This window comes from Oryctolagus cuniculus, chromosome 10 (genome assembly GCF_964237555.1).
Source record: "Oryctolagus cuniculus chromosome 10, mOryCun1.1, whole genome shotgun sequence".
NCBI lineage: Eukaryota > Metazoa > Chordata > Mammalia > Lagomorpha > Leporidae > Oryctolagus > Oryctolagus cuniculus.
Genome location: NC_091441.1, coordinates 96,143,778 through 96,160,809, shown reverse-complemented (window position 1 = coordinate 96,160,809; position 17,032 = coordinate 96,143,778). Strand labels below are relative to the sequence as shown.

Sequence of the window (17,032 nt, the reverse complement as noted above, 5' to 3'; positions counted from 1 at the left end):
TAGGAGCAGCCTGGATGCAGCAGCTCTGTCTCCCTCGACGTGGAGCTCATGGCCAGGTCAGGGCTTCCTCCACCCACATGTATGCACCTCACAGTGTTTAGACCTGCAGGGTCAGAGTGAGTTTGGGTGCATTGTCTGTGTGCTAACTTAGAGAGTAGTGAGCGCTTACTGCGTGCCAGGTACTGTAAGTGGCCAAGGCACTGCAGGGAGTGTTACACAGCAGGGATAGCCAGGAGGCCCTGGCTCAAGTGTTATGCACATGTTGCCTCATCTGTGCTTAACGGGGGTGGGTTTTGTTCTTTTTCCTTTTGGTAAAGAAGCTGCAACAAGGAAGGACAAAGTCATTTTCCTGAGTCTACACAGCCACCAAGTGGCAGACCCAGCACCAGAACCCAGGCTTCTTACTTCTGTTCTCCAAGGTGACAGCACTACTTGTGGTTGGTGACTTATTCACAGCAGGAGCCCAGCAGCACTGCCTTCAAGGACGGATGCGTTCAGAACCCCTGTGATGAGGTGCAGTGGCTTCACCTCCAAGGTGTACCCTAAGGTAGTTCATAGAAGCTGCCTGGATGCCTGTAACTAGCTTTATCAAGGATTTTGGAGCAGCCAAGGTCAACCTGGTGTGACTTAGGTGGATTAACACAGAAGCCCAGGTGAGATTAGGCAGATGTGGGACTGGGGTAGAATTGTGATTTTTTTTCCTACCAGGTAGAGGTAGACATGTTAGAATTGGCTCATGTTATACAGACTAACAATTGCTGAGACTTCTTTTCCAAAATGATAGGTGTTTGCCCATTGTCGCGTGCCCTGAGCCCAGTAGATGCCCAGGGAGACCGTGTGTGGCCTTGACAGCCCCACGTAGAACATGTCATCCTGTTGTCGTCTACTCTGCCCCAAGCTGTTGGGGCGGGATGCAAAGGCCGGATGTGGCTGAGAAAGAAAGCCTCACTCTACCTCCGGCAAGGAGGGGGTAGCTGGCGTTCCTACGTGGAGTGCTGCCTGTGCTGCCTGTGCTGCGGGCTCCCTGAGGGTGTGACCAGGTCTCACCTGGGTTCAGGACTGGGAAATGGAGCCTGGAGATCGCAGCCTTGTTTCCTCTTCCTGGCGGAGGATGACGTGTTGGTGTCTGTTGCGGCTCTGGGCTCAGCCCTCTGCGGCACTGTGAGGCGATTCTGCAGAGGTAGGTGGAGTCGGTTCTTACCTTCCAGGCATCGACAGCCTGCAAATACTGCAAGACAGCCGGGCCCATACGTTCTTTACTTTCTGGCTCGGCTGGGAGCGCCTGAAAACAAGGATGGGGGCCTTGCCTTTGTTTGTTGTCTCTCTCAGCCTTGTTACGTATCTGATGCTCAAGTGCTTGTTGGACTGTGTTTTGTGATTAAATGCCAGGACAGGCAGTGGCATGCTTGAACCATGACAGGACAGGCAGTGGCATGCTTGAACCAGGACAGGCAGTGGCATGCTTGAACCATGACATGTGAACAGTTTCAACTCACATGTCGGCTGCACCCAGCGAATGATGTCTGACTGCAGCCCCGTGCGAAACTGCGTCCGGGCTGTGCTGCCTGGTGGCCGGTCAGTTGCCTGGGTTTTGGGGCAGAGGCAGCAGACACATGGTGGTCACCGGTCCATCTTGCTGTGTCCATAGGCTTTCAAAAAAGGGGGCAAAGTAGTGCTGAACGTGTTCCTTAAAGGTGGAGTTGGTTGTAGACAAACAGAAGTGCTTTCAGTCTTGGGGAAGAGCAGTCACAAAGACCGGGCATTGAATGCGTGTGATAAACATGCAGGACGTTGGCAGAGATGTCGGACTGGAGTGGAGGTGGGAAGGGAGTCACACAGGGTAGAGGCCCTGTGCCTGGTGGGGTTTTTGGTTGTTGGTAGGCAGAGTGTGGAGCCGTGGCAGACGTCAATGGGGATGCGAGATGGGAGGGTACAGTCCCATGCTTTTCAAGATGTTTTTCTAAAAGTTCCAGACATGATGAGTTGCTCTCCCCTCCACTGTCTCATGAGGGGCTCCCAGTAGTCTGCTGCTTCTTTGATTGCCACCTGCTGTTTTTGGAAGTTTCGTGTGTGCCTCTGCCATACCCCTTGAGGACAGCAGCAATGTCAGAGCTGTCTTTGAGTCCTCAGTGCTGAGGATCGTGTCGGGTAGGAAGCAGGTGCTGAGTGAATTGCTGAGTTGCCACGCAAGACTGGGTAGGGATGAGCAGTGCCTTCGAGGGGAAGCTGGCTGAGGAAGTGGAGAGCTGCCAGCTGCAGACTACACCCAAGGGGACTCAGAGTCCACGTCTCTGGGGCAGGTCCAAAGACTCAAGTCTGTGGGACTGTGTGGAGCCCAGGAAGACAATCAAAACTGAAGAGGGCATTAGAGAGCCGACCAAATTGACAGAGGAAATTTGCAAAGCTGAGTCTTATTGAATTCCCAGAGGCAGGGACCTGCAGGGCTCGTGGGTCCTGTGTGCAGCGAACCATCCCTGAGCCCTGTGGGTCCAGGGGACCTGCTCAAGGAGCTGTCTCTTGAGAAATGAGGAACTGTTGCAGGTTCTTGCAGATGCATCAGCATTTTAGCAGAGCAGAATACTCCTGCAGGCCTGTGTATTTAGCCCGGGCTCTTATATACAGTGGACCAAAAATGGGGCCGGAAGTAGCTTCACTTATTGACTTTTGTAACTGAGAAGCCCAAGCTAGGGGAAGGGAAGCTTTTGACCCCAGGGCAGACCAGGTGCATGCTTCTGTCTGTCTCTCCATCCTTCTCACTATGTGTCTTCCCCGGTTTTTCTTGGCTTCCCCTGGTGTTGGTTCTTGTACCTCTCTGTCCCCCCACAGTAACCCCAGGCTTCCATCCTCTCAGGGCTAAGTCCAGCCAATGGCAGCACTTCTTACCTTGTTGTCCAGGGGAGATCCTGGGATTAGCTTCAGTTCTACCCGGCTGGTATGTGTCCGCACGTGTGCTTATCCCTGAACCAGTAACCTTGGCCACAAGTTGATTCCTGTCGCCCCTGGGCTGAGTCAGACATAGCAGATCCTGGAGGAAAGGTGAGGGGCTATCACCCTGGAAGTTCGGCTGGGTGGGAAGTTCTCCAGGCTGACCAGTCCAGTCTCTGCTGGTGAGCACAGCGCTGCCTGCTACCCACACAGCGGGTATCTTTGAGGCTGGTCCCTAAGTAATGGGCAGCCAGATCTTACCCTGGTGCCTCTACTGGTCATCTCTGGGCAGAGCCTCTTTCTCTCTTTCTTTTTCTCTCTTTCTTTTTCTTTCTTTCTTTTTCTTTCTCTTTCTTTCTTTTTCTTTCTCTTTGTTTCTTTCTTTCTTTCTTTTCTTTTCTTTTCTTTCCTTTCCTTCTTTCCTTCCTTCCTTCTTTCTTTCCTTCCTTCTTTCTTTCTCACAGGCAGAGTGGACAGTGAGAGAGAGAGAAAGGTCTTCCTTTTGCCGTTGGTTCACCCTCCAGCGGCTGCCGCAGCCGGTGCACTGCAGCCAGCGCACTGCACTGATCCGAAGCCAGGAGCCAGGTGCTTCTCCTGGTCTCCCATGCGGGTGCAGGGCCCAAGCACTTGGGCCATCCTCCACTGCCTTCCCGGGCCACAGCAGAGAGCTGGACTGGAAGAGGAGCAACGGGGACTAGAACCCGGCGCCCCGACCAGGACTAGAACCCGGGGTGCCGGCGCCGCAGGCGGAGGATTAGCCTATTGAGCCACAGCACCGGCCTGTTGTGGGCTTTCAGGAGAGGCCTCTTGAGAGAGCTGCAGGTGCTCCTATCAGGACGGCACCCACAGCAAGGAGAAGCGCAGATCCCTGTGGCTGCCTGGCTGTCTGCACCGCCCCTGTCCAGGGCGAGCCCCCAATGGTGAAGCGCTTTGCAATTGGCAGGACTCTTCCCTGCTTTCCCTTCACTGGATTTCACAGTCAAGGGGGCAGACAGGACAAGAACAATGACCCCTGTCTTGCAGCCAAGGAAAGGTTCCGTGACTGTAACAGGGGGACACTGCTGAAGAGACTAGAATTGTTTTCAGGGGACACAAAAGTGAGCAACTTTACACCATCGGTGAAGTAGTGAAGGCACATGGACTGTTGTAGCTGGTGTTGCCTGTAACTGTGGCATTAAGCTGCCACTGGAGGCCCTCTAGGCATGCACAGGGGAAGAGATGACCTCTGGGTACAGCCAAGCAGCGCTGAGCCCCTGAGCCTGTCTGCCCATGGCTCAGCACCCAGAGCTTGCTAGAGACTGAGTTGCCTTCTCACAGCCATTCGGTAGTATCCCCGTGGCTGTTAGCGGTCACTTCCTGGAAAGCAGGGAGGCGGAGGGTCTGTCAGTGCCGCCTGAATGTGCCAGGCGACCTCAGGTGACCCAGCCACCTGGGAGAACAACAGCCGTGCCTCGCTGCGGCAGCTCAGGGGTGACCATATTTGCGGGGGATCTCTAGGCCGTCACGGAACCTCCCCTGGAAAGAAGCCTGAGGATGGCATTAGTGTTTGGTCTTCGCTCGGCAGGCCTCTGAGTCTACCAGCCGGACGAGATCATCGGATTGAGTTTGCTCAGCTCACACTCTGGAAGCAGAGGCCACGCCGGAGCAGGGCCCCGGAGCCCTCGTTGCTGCTCTCGTGTCTGCCCCTGCAGTTGTACCTGCCCTGCCCTGCCCTCTGTGGACCCCTTCACCCGCTCCACACCTGCTGCTGGCCGTGACTGGGATCCCCCTACCCTGTGAGCTTGAGCAGGGAGAGCTGTGGTTAGGGGCAGGCTGGTGTGCTTGGCCTTCAATCCTGGAAGTTCTCCTGCAGCGGGGAGACCCGGGGGCCCGGGTGATGAGGAACCTCTTAGCAAGGAGGAACATTGAGTGATACGTGGTCAAAATGTCTCATTTTGCCCATTTATTAATTTAAAAAGGTTGAGTATCTATTTTTGTGCCTTGGGAATATAATGAGAGGTGGAATGGGAACGATCTCTGGCCAGAGAGAAATGAACATTTATTGAGAGAGCAAATATTAAGGAGAGGTAATTTGTAAAAGTTAATTGATAAAATGGGTGAAACGGGCTGGCATTGTGGCATAGTGAGTTAAGCCACCTCCTGTGATGCTGGCATCCCATATGGGCACTGGTTTGAGTCCCAACTGCTCTGCTTCTAATCCAGTTCCCTGTTAATGTGCCTGGGAGGGCAGCAGAGGATGGTTCAGGTGCTTGGAGCCCTGTAACTCATGTGGGAGACGCACATGGAGTTCTAGTCTCCTCTCTTCAGCCTGGCCCAGCCATTTCAGGCATTTCGTTGTGGCCATTTTGGGACTGAGTAGATGGAAGATCTGTGTCCATCTCTCCCTCTCTGTCTGTAACTCTGCCTTTCAAACAAACACATCTTTTTCAAAAGTGGATGCCGAGTATCCTTATCTGTGGTATCCAATACATTGTGCTCTGTGTGTGTGTGCATTACCAGGCAGCTACCTAAAGCTGATTACCATAGCCGTGACCTCATGCAGTGTGTGTGTGTGTGTGTGTGTGTGTGTGTGATGGGGGTGGGAACATGCACAGCCTTCCTTGGTGTTCTCCATCTGTGCAGCCCTGTTGTTGACTGTGGTCGCTGTGTTGTGTGGTGGATCTCCTGACCTCCGCGTTCTGCCTCGCTGGGATCCGTGACCTGGGAGTAGCATCTCCAGCCTTTCTTGGCTGCCCTCCAGGCCCCCGGGGTGGGCCCCAGCCCTCTCTGTCTCTGAGTTTGGCTTTTTAAGATGCTACAGCTATCACCAGTGTTTGTCTTTGTGTTCCTGGCTTATTTCATGGAGGATGATATCTTCCATATATCTTCCAAGTTTACCACAGCATCAGAAATGACAGGATTTCCTTCTTTTTAAAGGTGGAATCGTATTCCGCTGTGTGTATTACACCACGTTCCCTTTCTCTATTCACCCTTTGATGGACACTTAGATTGGTTCGGTATCTTGCTGTTGTGAGTAATTCTGCAGAGAACACAGGAATGCGGGTATCTCTTAGACACACTGATTTCATTTCCTTTGTGCATATTCCCAGAAGAGGAATCGGTGCATCACATGGTTGCTCCATATTTTTTTTTTTTTGACAGGCAGAGTTAGAGAGAGTGACAGAGAGAAAGGTCTTCCTTCTGTTGGTTCACTCCCCCAAATGGCTGCTGCAGTTGGTGTGCTGCACCAACTGGAGCCAGGTGCTTCCTCGTGGTCTCCCATGCGGGTGCAGGGCCCAAGCACTTGGGCCATCTTCCACTGCACTCCTGGGCCACAGCAGAGAGCCAGACTGGAAGAGGGGCAACCGGGACAGAACTGGCGCCCCGGCCGGGTCTAGAACCCCAAGTACTGGCGCCTCAGGTGGAGGATTAGCCTAGTGAGCCGCGGCGCTGGCCATCCATTTTTAATTTTCAGGGAAGCTTCCTTGGTGTTCTCCATAATGGCTGTGCAAGTTCACAGTCCTACAAACACTGTGGAAGGGTTTTCTTTTTCCTGCATATTTACCAATACTCATCTCTTGTCTTTCTGGTAATAGCCATTTTAACAGCTGTGAGCGATGCCACATGGTGGTTTAAATTTGTATTTCCTTGGTGATGAGGGATGTTGAACATTTTTTCGCCTACTTGTTGACCATTTGTATATCGTCTTTTGAGAAATGTCCATTCAGGCCCTTTACTCATTTTTGAGAGGCAGGGAGGGATACACACAGACAAAACACACAGATAGCATCTGCTGGTTCACTCTCCAGATGCCCCCAACAGGCTGGGACAGGCAGCAGCCAGGAGCTAGGAACTCAATTCATGTCTCCCATGTGGGTGGCAGGGACCCCACTGCTTAAGCCATTACCTGTTGCCTTCCCAGCATCTGCATTAGCAGGGGATGGAACTGGGAATGAGAGGCAGGAGTGAGACCTAGGGCACTCCGGTGTGGAATGCAGGTGTATTAACTGCTGGGCTCAATGCCCGCCCCTCTTTCCCGTTTGAAAAATCAGGTCGTTTGTTTTCTTGATGTTGAGCTCCTTACATATTTTGGATATGAATCCTTTATAGGATGTGTGCTTTGTAAATATTTTCTCCTGTTCTGTACATTGCTTCTTCCCCCTGTTTGCTTAGTTGTGCAGAAGCTTTTTTGTTGGATGAAATCCCATTTGTCTTTTTCTGCCTTTGTTACCTCTGCTTTTGAGGGTGTATACAAAACAGTTCAGTCCAGATCACTGTCAAGATTTTACCTTATGGTTTTTTCCCAGCACTTTTATAGTTGCAGGCTATAATGTTTAATGATCCATTTTGAGTTGTTCTTTGTGTATAGTGAGAGGTCAGAGTCTGATTTCATTCCTTTGCATGTAAATACACAGTTTTCTCAAATTTCTCCATTGTGTTCTTGGCACCTTTGTTGGGGTCAGTTGACTGTAGATGGCTGGATTCATTTCTGGGCTGTCTCTATTAAGAGGTGATTGTTGTAAACTCTGAGTCAAAACCATGAAGTAAGAGGGGCTTTGAATCATGCATCACGGTGGGCTCTCATCTTGTCTGGGAGTTTGGACAAGATTAGAAAAGGAGCGTTTGCATATGTGGGGGCAGGCCCTCCGGGCGGGCAAACGTGTAGCTGTGGGAGAGAATCCGGCATGTGTGGGGCCAGCAGGCTGGCCTGTGGCTGCGGGTGATTGGTTATCGCAGAGGGGTGAGGGTAGGAGCGCAACCAGGGGGCCGCGGGGTGGATGGGACAGCAGAGCACGAGAGCTGTCGGGGTCAGCTCTTGGCACAGCAGGTTGACCCTTTCTTCCAGGCTTGTTACAGGAACAGTTTGCGGTAACTTGGGAAGGTAGGCACTCAATTTTCGCTTTTTGATGCATGTTCTGGGATCAGAAAAGCTCATGTTTGCTTTGGTAGGGCCCCTTGGTATCTGGGTTTATTGCTTTATTCCTTCCCTTTGTTTCTTCTGTACTTGTGATTGACACCTTGAGTACCTGGTGTATGCCTGATATGGTGCTAGAATTGCAAAGACAGCAAGAGGTGCCAAGTGCAGAGCACCAGGAAGGCGTAGAAGAGGTGAGGGGTGGCTGCAGCTACTGCAAGGTGAATGCCAGGAAGGCCTTTCCCAAGCCTTGGGGCCGTGTGGCTGGATGGGCTGAGCACAGGTGAATCTCACCTGGCTCCATCAGGTGAGGGGTCCAGGCTTTGTTGAGGGACACGCAGGTGCTCAGGGCTAGGTGGACAGGGGAACATTTGGATGGACAGAGGTCCATACCATGGCACTAGCAACAGGAGCCCTTTGTATATGAGAGAAAGTAGAGAACACCAACTGTTACCATCAAGAATTTTGGCATCTCCCAGTCCCTGGTAGTTAACCCTACACAACACTCTCAGTAACAGCAATTGTTAACTGGTTTAGAGACTGTCCTCTTGATGGAATTACACTGTTCTCAGAAGATGAATCATGTTTCTGAGTTAAATTTTGAAAAAAGGTTTTGTTTACTTGAAAGGTGGGGCAGGGGTGGGTGACGGGGACAGAGCGTGCTTCCGTCCACTGGTTGGCTCCCCACGTACTTGAAACAGACGGGGCTGAACAAGGCTGAAACTAATAGCCTAGAACTCAGTTCAGGTCTCCCATTCGGGTGTCCATGACCCAAGTCCTTGAGCTGTGCATTATCTGCTGCCTCTAAGCGTGTGTATCAGCAGGAAGGTAGGTGGGAAGCAGAGAGGCTGGGACTTGAACTGGCACTCCAGTATAGGACGCAGGCCTCCCAAGCAACACAACACCTGCCCCTCCGAGTTAGGTCTGAGCTTTTGTTGCTCTGGTGACTTGATGTCTCGTCAGGGACTTTTGTTATCTATCAAATGGTCTCTGGTAGTGGCTTTCTTAGAAGTCGGCAGGGCTCTGCCCACTCAAGACCAGTGTGAAGAGAGCCTTGTTGGTGGGTGGCTGATAGCCACGGCATGGCTCTGCCTGGAAGTAGAGGTGGATTGGGGTGCAGGAGTCATTGGTTGTGTCTGTGGAGCCTGGGAGGGCCCTACCCTGTCTGAAAGAGGGGAGATAGCTCGTTTCATGTCCAGTTCTGGAGAGCTGCTGCTTGCCCCTTCCTCCTCCATCTCGTCCCTCATTCCTGCTGTTGCCTCTTCCTCGGTGTCCTTATCCATCATGGCCACAGACCTCAGAGTCTGCTCTGAGCCACCTTGCACCCAGCTTTGCCAGCTCTCTGCCCATTTTGGCCTCACCTGGTTAGAAATCTGATTTTCTGGTTGACTCTGCTGTCAAATTACTAACTTGGCTCTGTTTCCTCAAATGAACAATCCCTTCGTGAAGCAAATGGTTATCCTATGTCCTAGATTGTTGTTTCGTAACATAAAGAAAATAGGTATTTCACAGGCAGAACGACAGCGATCGAATCTTCCATCCCTTGGTTCATTCTCCAAATGCCCACAACGGCTAGGGTTGGGCCAGGCCCAAATCCAAAATCCAAATCTGCTTGTGGGTCTCCCCCATGGATGGCAGGGGCCCAAGTACCTGAGCCGTCACTACTGCCTCTCAGGATCTGCATTAGCAGGAAGCTGGGTCAGCAGCAGGGCAGCCAGGACTCCGCTCTGGGCTGCCAGTGTCCCCAGCGGTGGCTTAACCCACCGTGCCTCAGCTCTCACCCCCACAGCATTTTCTTCAAACACTGCCTTTGTCTCCCAGGGGCACCTGTCTTGTAGCAGTGCTCCTTAATGGCAGGATTAAGGACCCGAGGACACTGGCTTCCAGGCCAGCAGACGTCCCCTGGCTGTGCAGGGGAGTCTCTGTATGAGAGAATCCCGTTAATGGGAAAGCAAGCTTACGTTTCTTAGACTCCGTTCCATCAAGTAAGTGACTGGAAAGAGGAGCCAGCTTCCTTAAAGGGAAGGGGAGGGAGGAGGGCACATGGGAGGGGGATAAAGAATTGGGAGCAGCTCGATTATGCTCATGGTCCCTGCATCACCGTGGCAGTCACTTGCGAATGAAAGCCGCAGGGAAGTGGGCAGTGTCTGCTGGGCACGCTCCGTGTTCCCAGCCTCGTCCCCCTGCTCTGAAGTCGGTGCTCCTCACGCCGGGTTGGAGCCGCTGTGAATACTGATGGCAGTAGAGCCTCTTCTTCCTGTCTGGCCTAGTAAATAAAGCAGAAGGGATGAAACGAGGAGAGGGAGTGTAAAAGCAGCATGCTGTTTTTAGATTATCTTGTTCCCTTAGAACTCTGAGTCTCAAACACAGAGCCGACGTACACTCAGGGCAGGGGCCAGGCTGACTCAGGACACTGGGATGGGTTTGTTCTGGGATTTTTGCCTCTGGGTTCGAGTCACAGAACTCGTTTTGTCTTTGGGTTTTCAGAGTTAGTGTCACTGCCTCCTGGAAGCCTCCCCAGGTCTCCGCCCCCCACCCAGTAGCAAAGCTGGCCCCTGTTCTTGGAACAGCTGCTGCCGCTTGAGTGTGCGGTTGCGTTGTGTGTCTCACGTGGCAGCATCTGCTGAGGCTGGCAGGGAGTGGACCCACAGACAAGAGCATCCTTGTCGAGCTGTGTGTGGCACAAGAGGGGCATTCGGGCCTCTCTGAGGGCATCCCACGGGGCTCTCCAGACCCGAGGTGGGGTGCAAGGTGACGGCCAGAAGGTGTGCGAGAGGGAGGGTGTGCAGGATGAGCCTGGCTGAGAACAGGACCGGTTAGAGTGTTGAGAGGAGGTGTGAGTGCAGAGGTCAGGGCTGCCACTTCACATGGCAAACACACTGACCCTGGCTAACTCACACCTGGCAAGAATTGATCAGACTGCTTAGGGGAGTGCTCTGTAGATCCCTGGCAGCTCTGGAGGGCAGGCTTAGAAATGCCAGGCACCTTCCACAGCCCTGGGACCTGGGAGGGAAGAACCCATGAGCTACACAGCCAGTGGGCCTGTGAGACGAGGGGTGACCTCCAGGATGCTCAGCCATGGTTGGTTGGTTCCCCTGGTGGCTGAGAAGGGAGGACACTGGTGACAAGACTTGGGGAAGTTCGCCTGGGGCAGCACTCTGGCTGAGTCAGCAAGCGCCTGGGGCAGCTGAGACAAGGTTCACATTCAGATGTAGCAGGGTGTTGGGCTTCTGCACACAGGTATCTATCCACTGACAGTTTTTCAGGGAGTCAGGACTGTAGGGATCATCCCAAAATGAATATTTGAAAAAGCTGTTTATTTTAGATATTGTTTCTCTTCAGCAACTTAAAATTTTCTTAAAACAAATTTGCCTTTGTAGAAATGTGCCTACGGGGCAGGCATTTGGCCTAGTGGATGAAGATGCCCGTGTCCCGCATTGGAGTGCCTGGCTTTTACTCCAAGCTCCTCCTCTTGACTCCGGCTTCCTGCTTACACAGACCCTGGCAGGAAGCAGCGATGGTTCAAGTAATTGGGTTCCTGCCAGCCTCGAGGGAGACCTGACTTGTGTTCTTGTCTCCCAGCTTCAGCCTTGGGCATTTGGCGAGTGAACCAGCAGACAAGAGTGTGTCTGTCTATCTGTGTGTGTCTCTCTCTCGTGATAAATGAACATGTCTGCGATAGTGAGTACTTACAAAACCACCGAGTCCTATTTTCCTTTTCTTTCTCTGGACTCAGTCCCTTTTCAAGGGCAGAGGAGAGGTGGGGTTGACCTTCGGCCTTAGCAAAGTGCTGAAGGCTCAGGATTGCTCTTGTCATTCCCCTCTCTCTGCTCTGTAGCTCTGGGTATGCATTTGCAGTCCTTACTCATGCACCAGACTATTGCTTACTAAGCAAAGGGCCCGTGGCAGGGATGTTTTCCTACTCCTGGGCCCTGGTGCGGTGCCTGTTGCACAGTGGAGGTGCTCGTGAGCTGTTTGCTAAGGCAGATTTCTTTGGACTTCTCGCATAAACCATTTTAGTACAGTTCTTGACTTCAATTTCCCTAAGCACTTCTGGCAACTTTGTGCGGGTCTCACAGGTAATGTTAGTATTGAGGAATTAAAAGTACTGATGAGTTTGGCTTTGCTTCTTGCCAGGGAATGCCTCCTGGGTAACTTAATTACGCATAACCCCATTGGTCCATATATCTGTAGAAACCAAAGCCATGTAAAGAAAGGATTTATGGAAGAGTAGAGTCAGTGTGTAGACCTGCCAACTGATGGGTTTCCCACAGCTTGCGCAGTCGCATGGCATGGGACTGGAGAGGTTGTAACAGTCATCAGCCCCCAGCTAGGACTGTTGAGGTCTGTGGCAACCAGATGAGAAGTCTGCTGAGGTTGATGGAAGAGAAGCAGTCAGAGGCCAAGGCCAGGCTGTCTGGGCAAGTGCATGGTGACCTGTCAGCAGTGCCGGCTGGGGAGAGCCAGCATGCCAGTAGACAGGCAGTGTGCTTGCCATTTTAGTTCACCCCCTTGCTGTGTGGTGGGTGGGGAAACTTGGGTGCGGAGCAGGGGAGGAACTTGCGTGCCCAAGGTCGCCTTGCTACTTGGTGACAAAGCTGACTCTGACTTAGCGCTCTGATGTAAACCCAAGGAGAAGGGTCCCCCTAGAGCCTGCTTCCAGGGGACGTCCCATTCAAAGGGGCTGTTGGAACCTCGGTGGCTCCCTTGTGCCTTTCTGCACCTGATTTGGCAATCTCGGGTGGAAAACATGCTGTGTGGAGAAGATGTGTGCAAACAGCAGGCACACCTACACCCTAGGCCGACGTGCTGCACACATATCAGGGCGGGCGGCAAAATGCAATTGTGCAGCCTGGGATGAAAACGCATTTTACACTTAGTTGCTTATGAGAAATTCAGTACTAAAATTAAAATGCCTCCCTGGCCCAGGTACAGGCTAATTGTTTGATTTTTCATCATAAAACTTTGCTTGGAGAAAAATGCTTATGCCTCTGAGATGCTGATTGTAATTCCTGTTTCTCTTTTCTTTTTTTATTCTGGCATGTTTCTTTGTTTCTCCTTGCAGGAAAAAGTAGAATATGCCTTCCTGATTATTTTTACAGTCGAGACATTTTTGAAGATTATAGCGTATGGATTACTGCTGCATCCTAATGCTTACGTTAGGAACGGATGGAATTTACTGGATTTTGTTATAGTAATAGTAGGGTAAGTCCCTCTTACTTCGGGGAAATGTTTATGTGGAACACGGGGAGGCCGGGAGGAAAGAGAACAGAATCTTTTTTAAGGAATATGGCTGCTGTTTTAGGCCAGTGCTGCCCCAGAGTCTGTCTGGACTTTTTTTTAAGAACGGTGATGCTGGTGTCCATGCCTGGGCAGAGAGCGGTCTGAAATTCTCTTTGTTGTTGCTCCTCTCTGCAGTAGCATCTTCCAGAAGGGGGTGTAAGCTCCTCACTGGAGAGGGTTCACCTTACAGGGCCTTGGATCTCCACAAACAGACCAACCCTGCTGGTGATCGGAGTCAGACGAGCAGAGCTCGTGATACTGAGCGCTGTGTGCAGGGGAAAACACGAGTCGGGCTTTCCTAGTGCTGTTGAACATCGTGTGAGCAAAGCCTTTTGTTGTACCCTGCTACCACGCAGGAGAAACTCTGGCATCTACCATCCCCCTTTAAATAACAAGTGTCTGAGTACGTCCTGTGTCTGGCATAAAATGAAATGCAGGGGCGCAGGTCTTCTCCTGAAGTCTTGCTGTGGGAAGAAGACACCCATGGCTACAAGGAGACTGAAAATAAAAACTGCAGCCTGTGTTTTTCTGGACTCAGAAATGTTGCCAGCAAGAGAAACACGAATTGGTGTCAGAGTACTGCTGGGTCTTTGGACCAAATAGCCACATAGGAAGATGAGCTATTTCCATTCTCTGAGTCTTACTTACCCTAGCTGTAAAATGGATTGCTTCCAAAATTATATTTGTCTCTAGAGAGATTTTTAAATAGCCTCGCTGTTTCCATCTCCGTGACTTGTGTCAGCTGCCTTTTGCAGTCAAGTGAGGTGATTGTTCTCCTGGATTATCCTTTCCCTGTGAATCCCTTGGCTTTCTAATACAAACTAATTCTGCTGGGGGTTGGAAGGTTTGGATCAGTTTTGGCCTTGTCCTTTCAACCTGGGAAGTTAAAGTGGGGTCCAAAGTGTTGACCCAGAGGGATTTTTTTTTTTTTGACAGGCAGAGTGGACAGTGAGAGAGACAGAGAGAAAGGTCTTCCTTTGCCGTTGGTTCACCCTCCAATGGCCGCCGCGGCCGGCGCGCTGCGGCCGGTGCACCGCGCTGATCCGATGGCAGGAGCCAGGAGCCAGGTGCTTTTCCTGGTCTCCCATGGGGTGCAGGGCCCAAGCACCTGGGCCATCCTCCACTGCACTCCCTGGCCACAGCAGAGAGCTGGCCTGGAAGAGGGGCAACTGGGACAGAATCCGGCACCCCAACCGGGACTAGAACCCGGTGTGCCGGCGCCGCTAGGCGGAGGATTAGCCTAGTGAGCCGCGGCACCGGCGACCCAGAGGGATTAGACGTAAGGGGGATAAGTTTGCCTTTCCAAAAACTGTCACAGTTCTTTGTGTCTAAGACATCATAGCACAGGTAGTGCTCCTAAAATGAACGGTGGCAGGTAGGCCTCTTCTAGAATGATCTTGCTGTGCTTCTAGCACTGGACTTGATGTTCAGTTGAGAATGCAGACACTTGGCTCTGTGTCTTACATCCTCATATTATGATCACCTGACTTTCTGCCCCGAGACATTTTTTGTGCTCCAGCACAAGGATAGGGATCCAGGTGGGGGCGTGGTGAATTAAAGAGGCAGCAACAAGATGAGGACGGCCAAGTGGCTAAAACTTGAGAAAGGCAGGTGTCGGCCCAGAGGGAGCTATGCATAAAGATGCCTTGGGGGCATTGACTTGTGGCTGAGGACTAAGCTGTACTTGAGAGAAATGTGGTTCCAGGAAGTCAGAGAACATTGCTAGAGAAGAGAGAAATCTGGAGGCTATGAAATGCCTGTAGCTGGCGGTCACATAGGACTGGAAGGTGTTGACCTTCTAGCTGTAGCAGACAGCCCTCATCAAACACCTATACTGTCCACAAAGACCCCAAAGAGTCATGAGTGCAAGGGCTAAGCCAGCTCAAGAGGAGGGGTCAGCTAAATGTAGCCAGTGGGCCAAATCCTGGTCTGTACTGTTGGCCACCTATTTTCATCAATAAAGTTGTACTGTATATTAGTCACACTCATTCATTTACAGAATTGAGTTGTGATTTAGGTTCAGAGCGTAAAATAGTATCTGGCCCTTTACAGAAAGTTTCCCAATCCCTGCTCCGGAGTAAAGACCCCCCCAAACCCTTGCCAGCAATGTTCGGAAAGATACCTGAAATGGATCAGACTGATAGGTGAGTAACTTGGGTGTCACCAACACTAAACTCAGCACTCCTTAAAACAAGACCCTGAAATCCAGATACCTAACAAAGCAACATGGAAGATGTCCAGTGTCTCGTCAGAAATTGCTAGACCCAGGAAAAGACATGACTCATAACCAAGAGGAAAGTCCTTCAATAGAAACAGACCCAGAAATGACAGGAGGTGATTCTGTCAGCAGAGACTTTGAAAATGGCAAGTTTTAAAATCAGATAACAAGTTTAAAAAATGAGTCATCCATTTTCAAATAAACATTTTAAAAAAACCCAACAGCTATAATTATGTTTATGGACTTGGACATGTGACTAAAATGAGTGAAGATGGGACACTATGTAAAGAACCAAATGGGACTTCAAGAATTGAGACATATCTGAAATGCAAGATTCCTTGGCTTGGCTTAATAGCAGGAAGAAGTGCTCAGTTATCTGGACTAGCAGCAATAACAGTGAAGAATGACAAGAAAAAGTAAGCGCCACTTCTGTGACCTGTGGGTATGTGTCTATCAGGTGGTCATTAGAAGGAGAGGTGGGACAGAGGAGAAGAAAACAAATTTGGAGAAATGGCTTCAGATTTTCCAAAAGTGAAGAAAAACATCAATGTCCAAGTTCAGGGAGCTCAGCAAAGCAGAAGTGGAATAAATGTGGACAGAGTCACAGCCAGGCATGTCACAATCACAAAACACTGCGAAAAATCAAGGATAGAGAAGATCTTAAGAGAAAGACCCAGCTCTATGCTGATGCACCTGGGAAAGCAATGAAGCATGGTCCAGCTCCTTGGGTTCCTGAACCCATGTGGGAGACCTGGAGGAGGCTCCTGGCTCCTGGCTTTGGCCTGGCCTGGTCCTGGTTGTTGTGGCCATGTGGGAAGTGAACCAGTGGATGGACGATACCTCTGTCTCTTTCTGTCTCTGTCACTTTGTCTTTGTAACTCTGCCTTTCCAATAAGTGGATAAATCTTTAAAAACAACAATGTTTTGGTAGTGCAAGAAGTATCACATCATAAACTATGTTGAAGAGATTAATACAAATGTATAGTTTTTTTTTTTTTCTAAGTGTTACTTGTGACTGTTTCGGCAAACAAATTTGATAGTAAAAGCTACACTTAGGCATGTCTGTGGGTTTTGGCACAATGGCAGAGTTGGTTGTGACTGAGATCCTAGGGCCTGCAGCAGCTGAAACAATTCATCTCTGGCACTTTACAGAGATGAATAGCAGAAACAATAGCCAACGCAAGACATTTCAGTTCTGTTTACACAATTCTAGCTAAAAAACGAAAGTGGAGAAAGCCTGCTGCTGAGTACCTAAGCCGTTGTGCTCAGATCAGCTGGGATCGAGAGCAGAGCTCTCCGTGGAAGTTGCCATCAAGTGGGGTCCTGGGGGCTGGACCAGCATGATCCTGAAGACACAGCACAAGGAAGGCAGCAGCTACCAGAGGTGGAGTGGTCTACCCCAGCCAGAGGTGGAGTGGTCTACCCCAGCCAGAGGTGGAGTGGTCTACCCCAGCTGGAGGTGGAGTGATCTACCCCAGCCGGAGATGGAGGTCTACCCCAGCCGGAGGTGGAGTGGTCTACCCCAGCCGGAGGTGGAGTGGTCTACCCCAGCCGGAGGTCTACCCCAGCCGGAGGTGGAGTGGTCTACCCCAGCCGGAGGTGGAGTGGTCTACCCCAGCCGGAGGTGGAGTGGTCTACCCCAGCCAGAGGTGGAGTGGTCTACCCCAGCCAGAGGTGGAGTGGTCTACCCCAGCCAGAGGTGGAGTGGTCTA

General features: G+C 51.2%; 1 protein-coding gene across 9 annotated transcripts in view; it reads left to right on the top strand.

Moving 5' to 3' along the window:
- The window catches only part of CACNA1D (calcium voltage-gated channel subunit alpha1 D), a 520,755-nt gene that overhangs the window by 354,140 nt on the left and 149,583 nt on the right, over positions 1-17,032 (top strand). For all 9 annotated transcript variants that reach the window (XM_070050708.1, XM_051852322.2, XM_051852311.2 and 6 more), the window contains exon 4: positions 12,885-13,024. In XM_070050708.1, the coding sequence (XP_069906809.1) occupies positions 12,885-13,024 (140 nt within the window). The remainder of the gene's footprint in view (positions 1-12,884; positions 13,025-17,032) is intronic.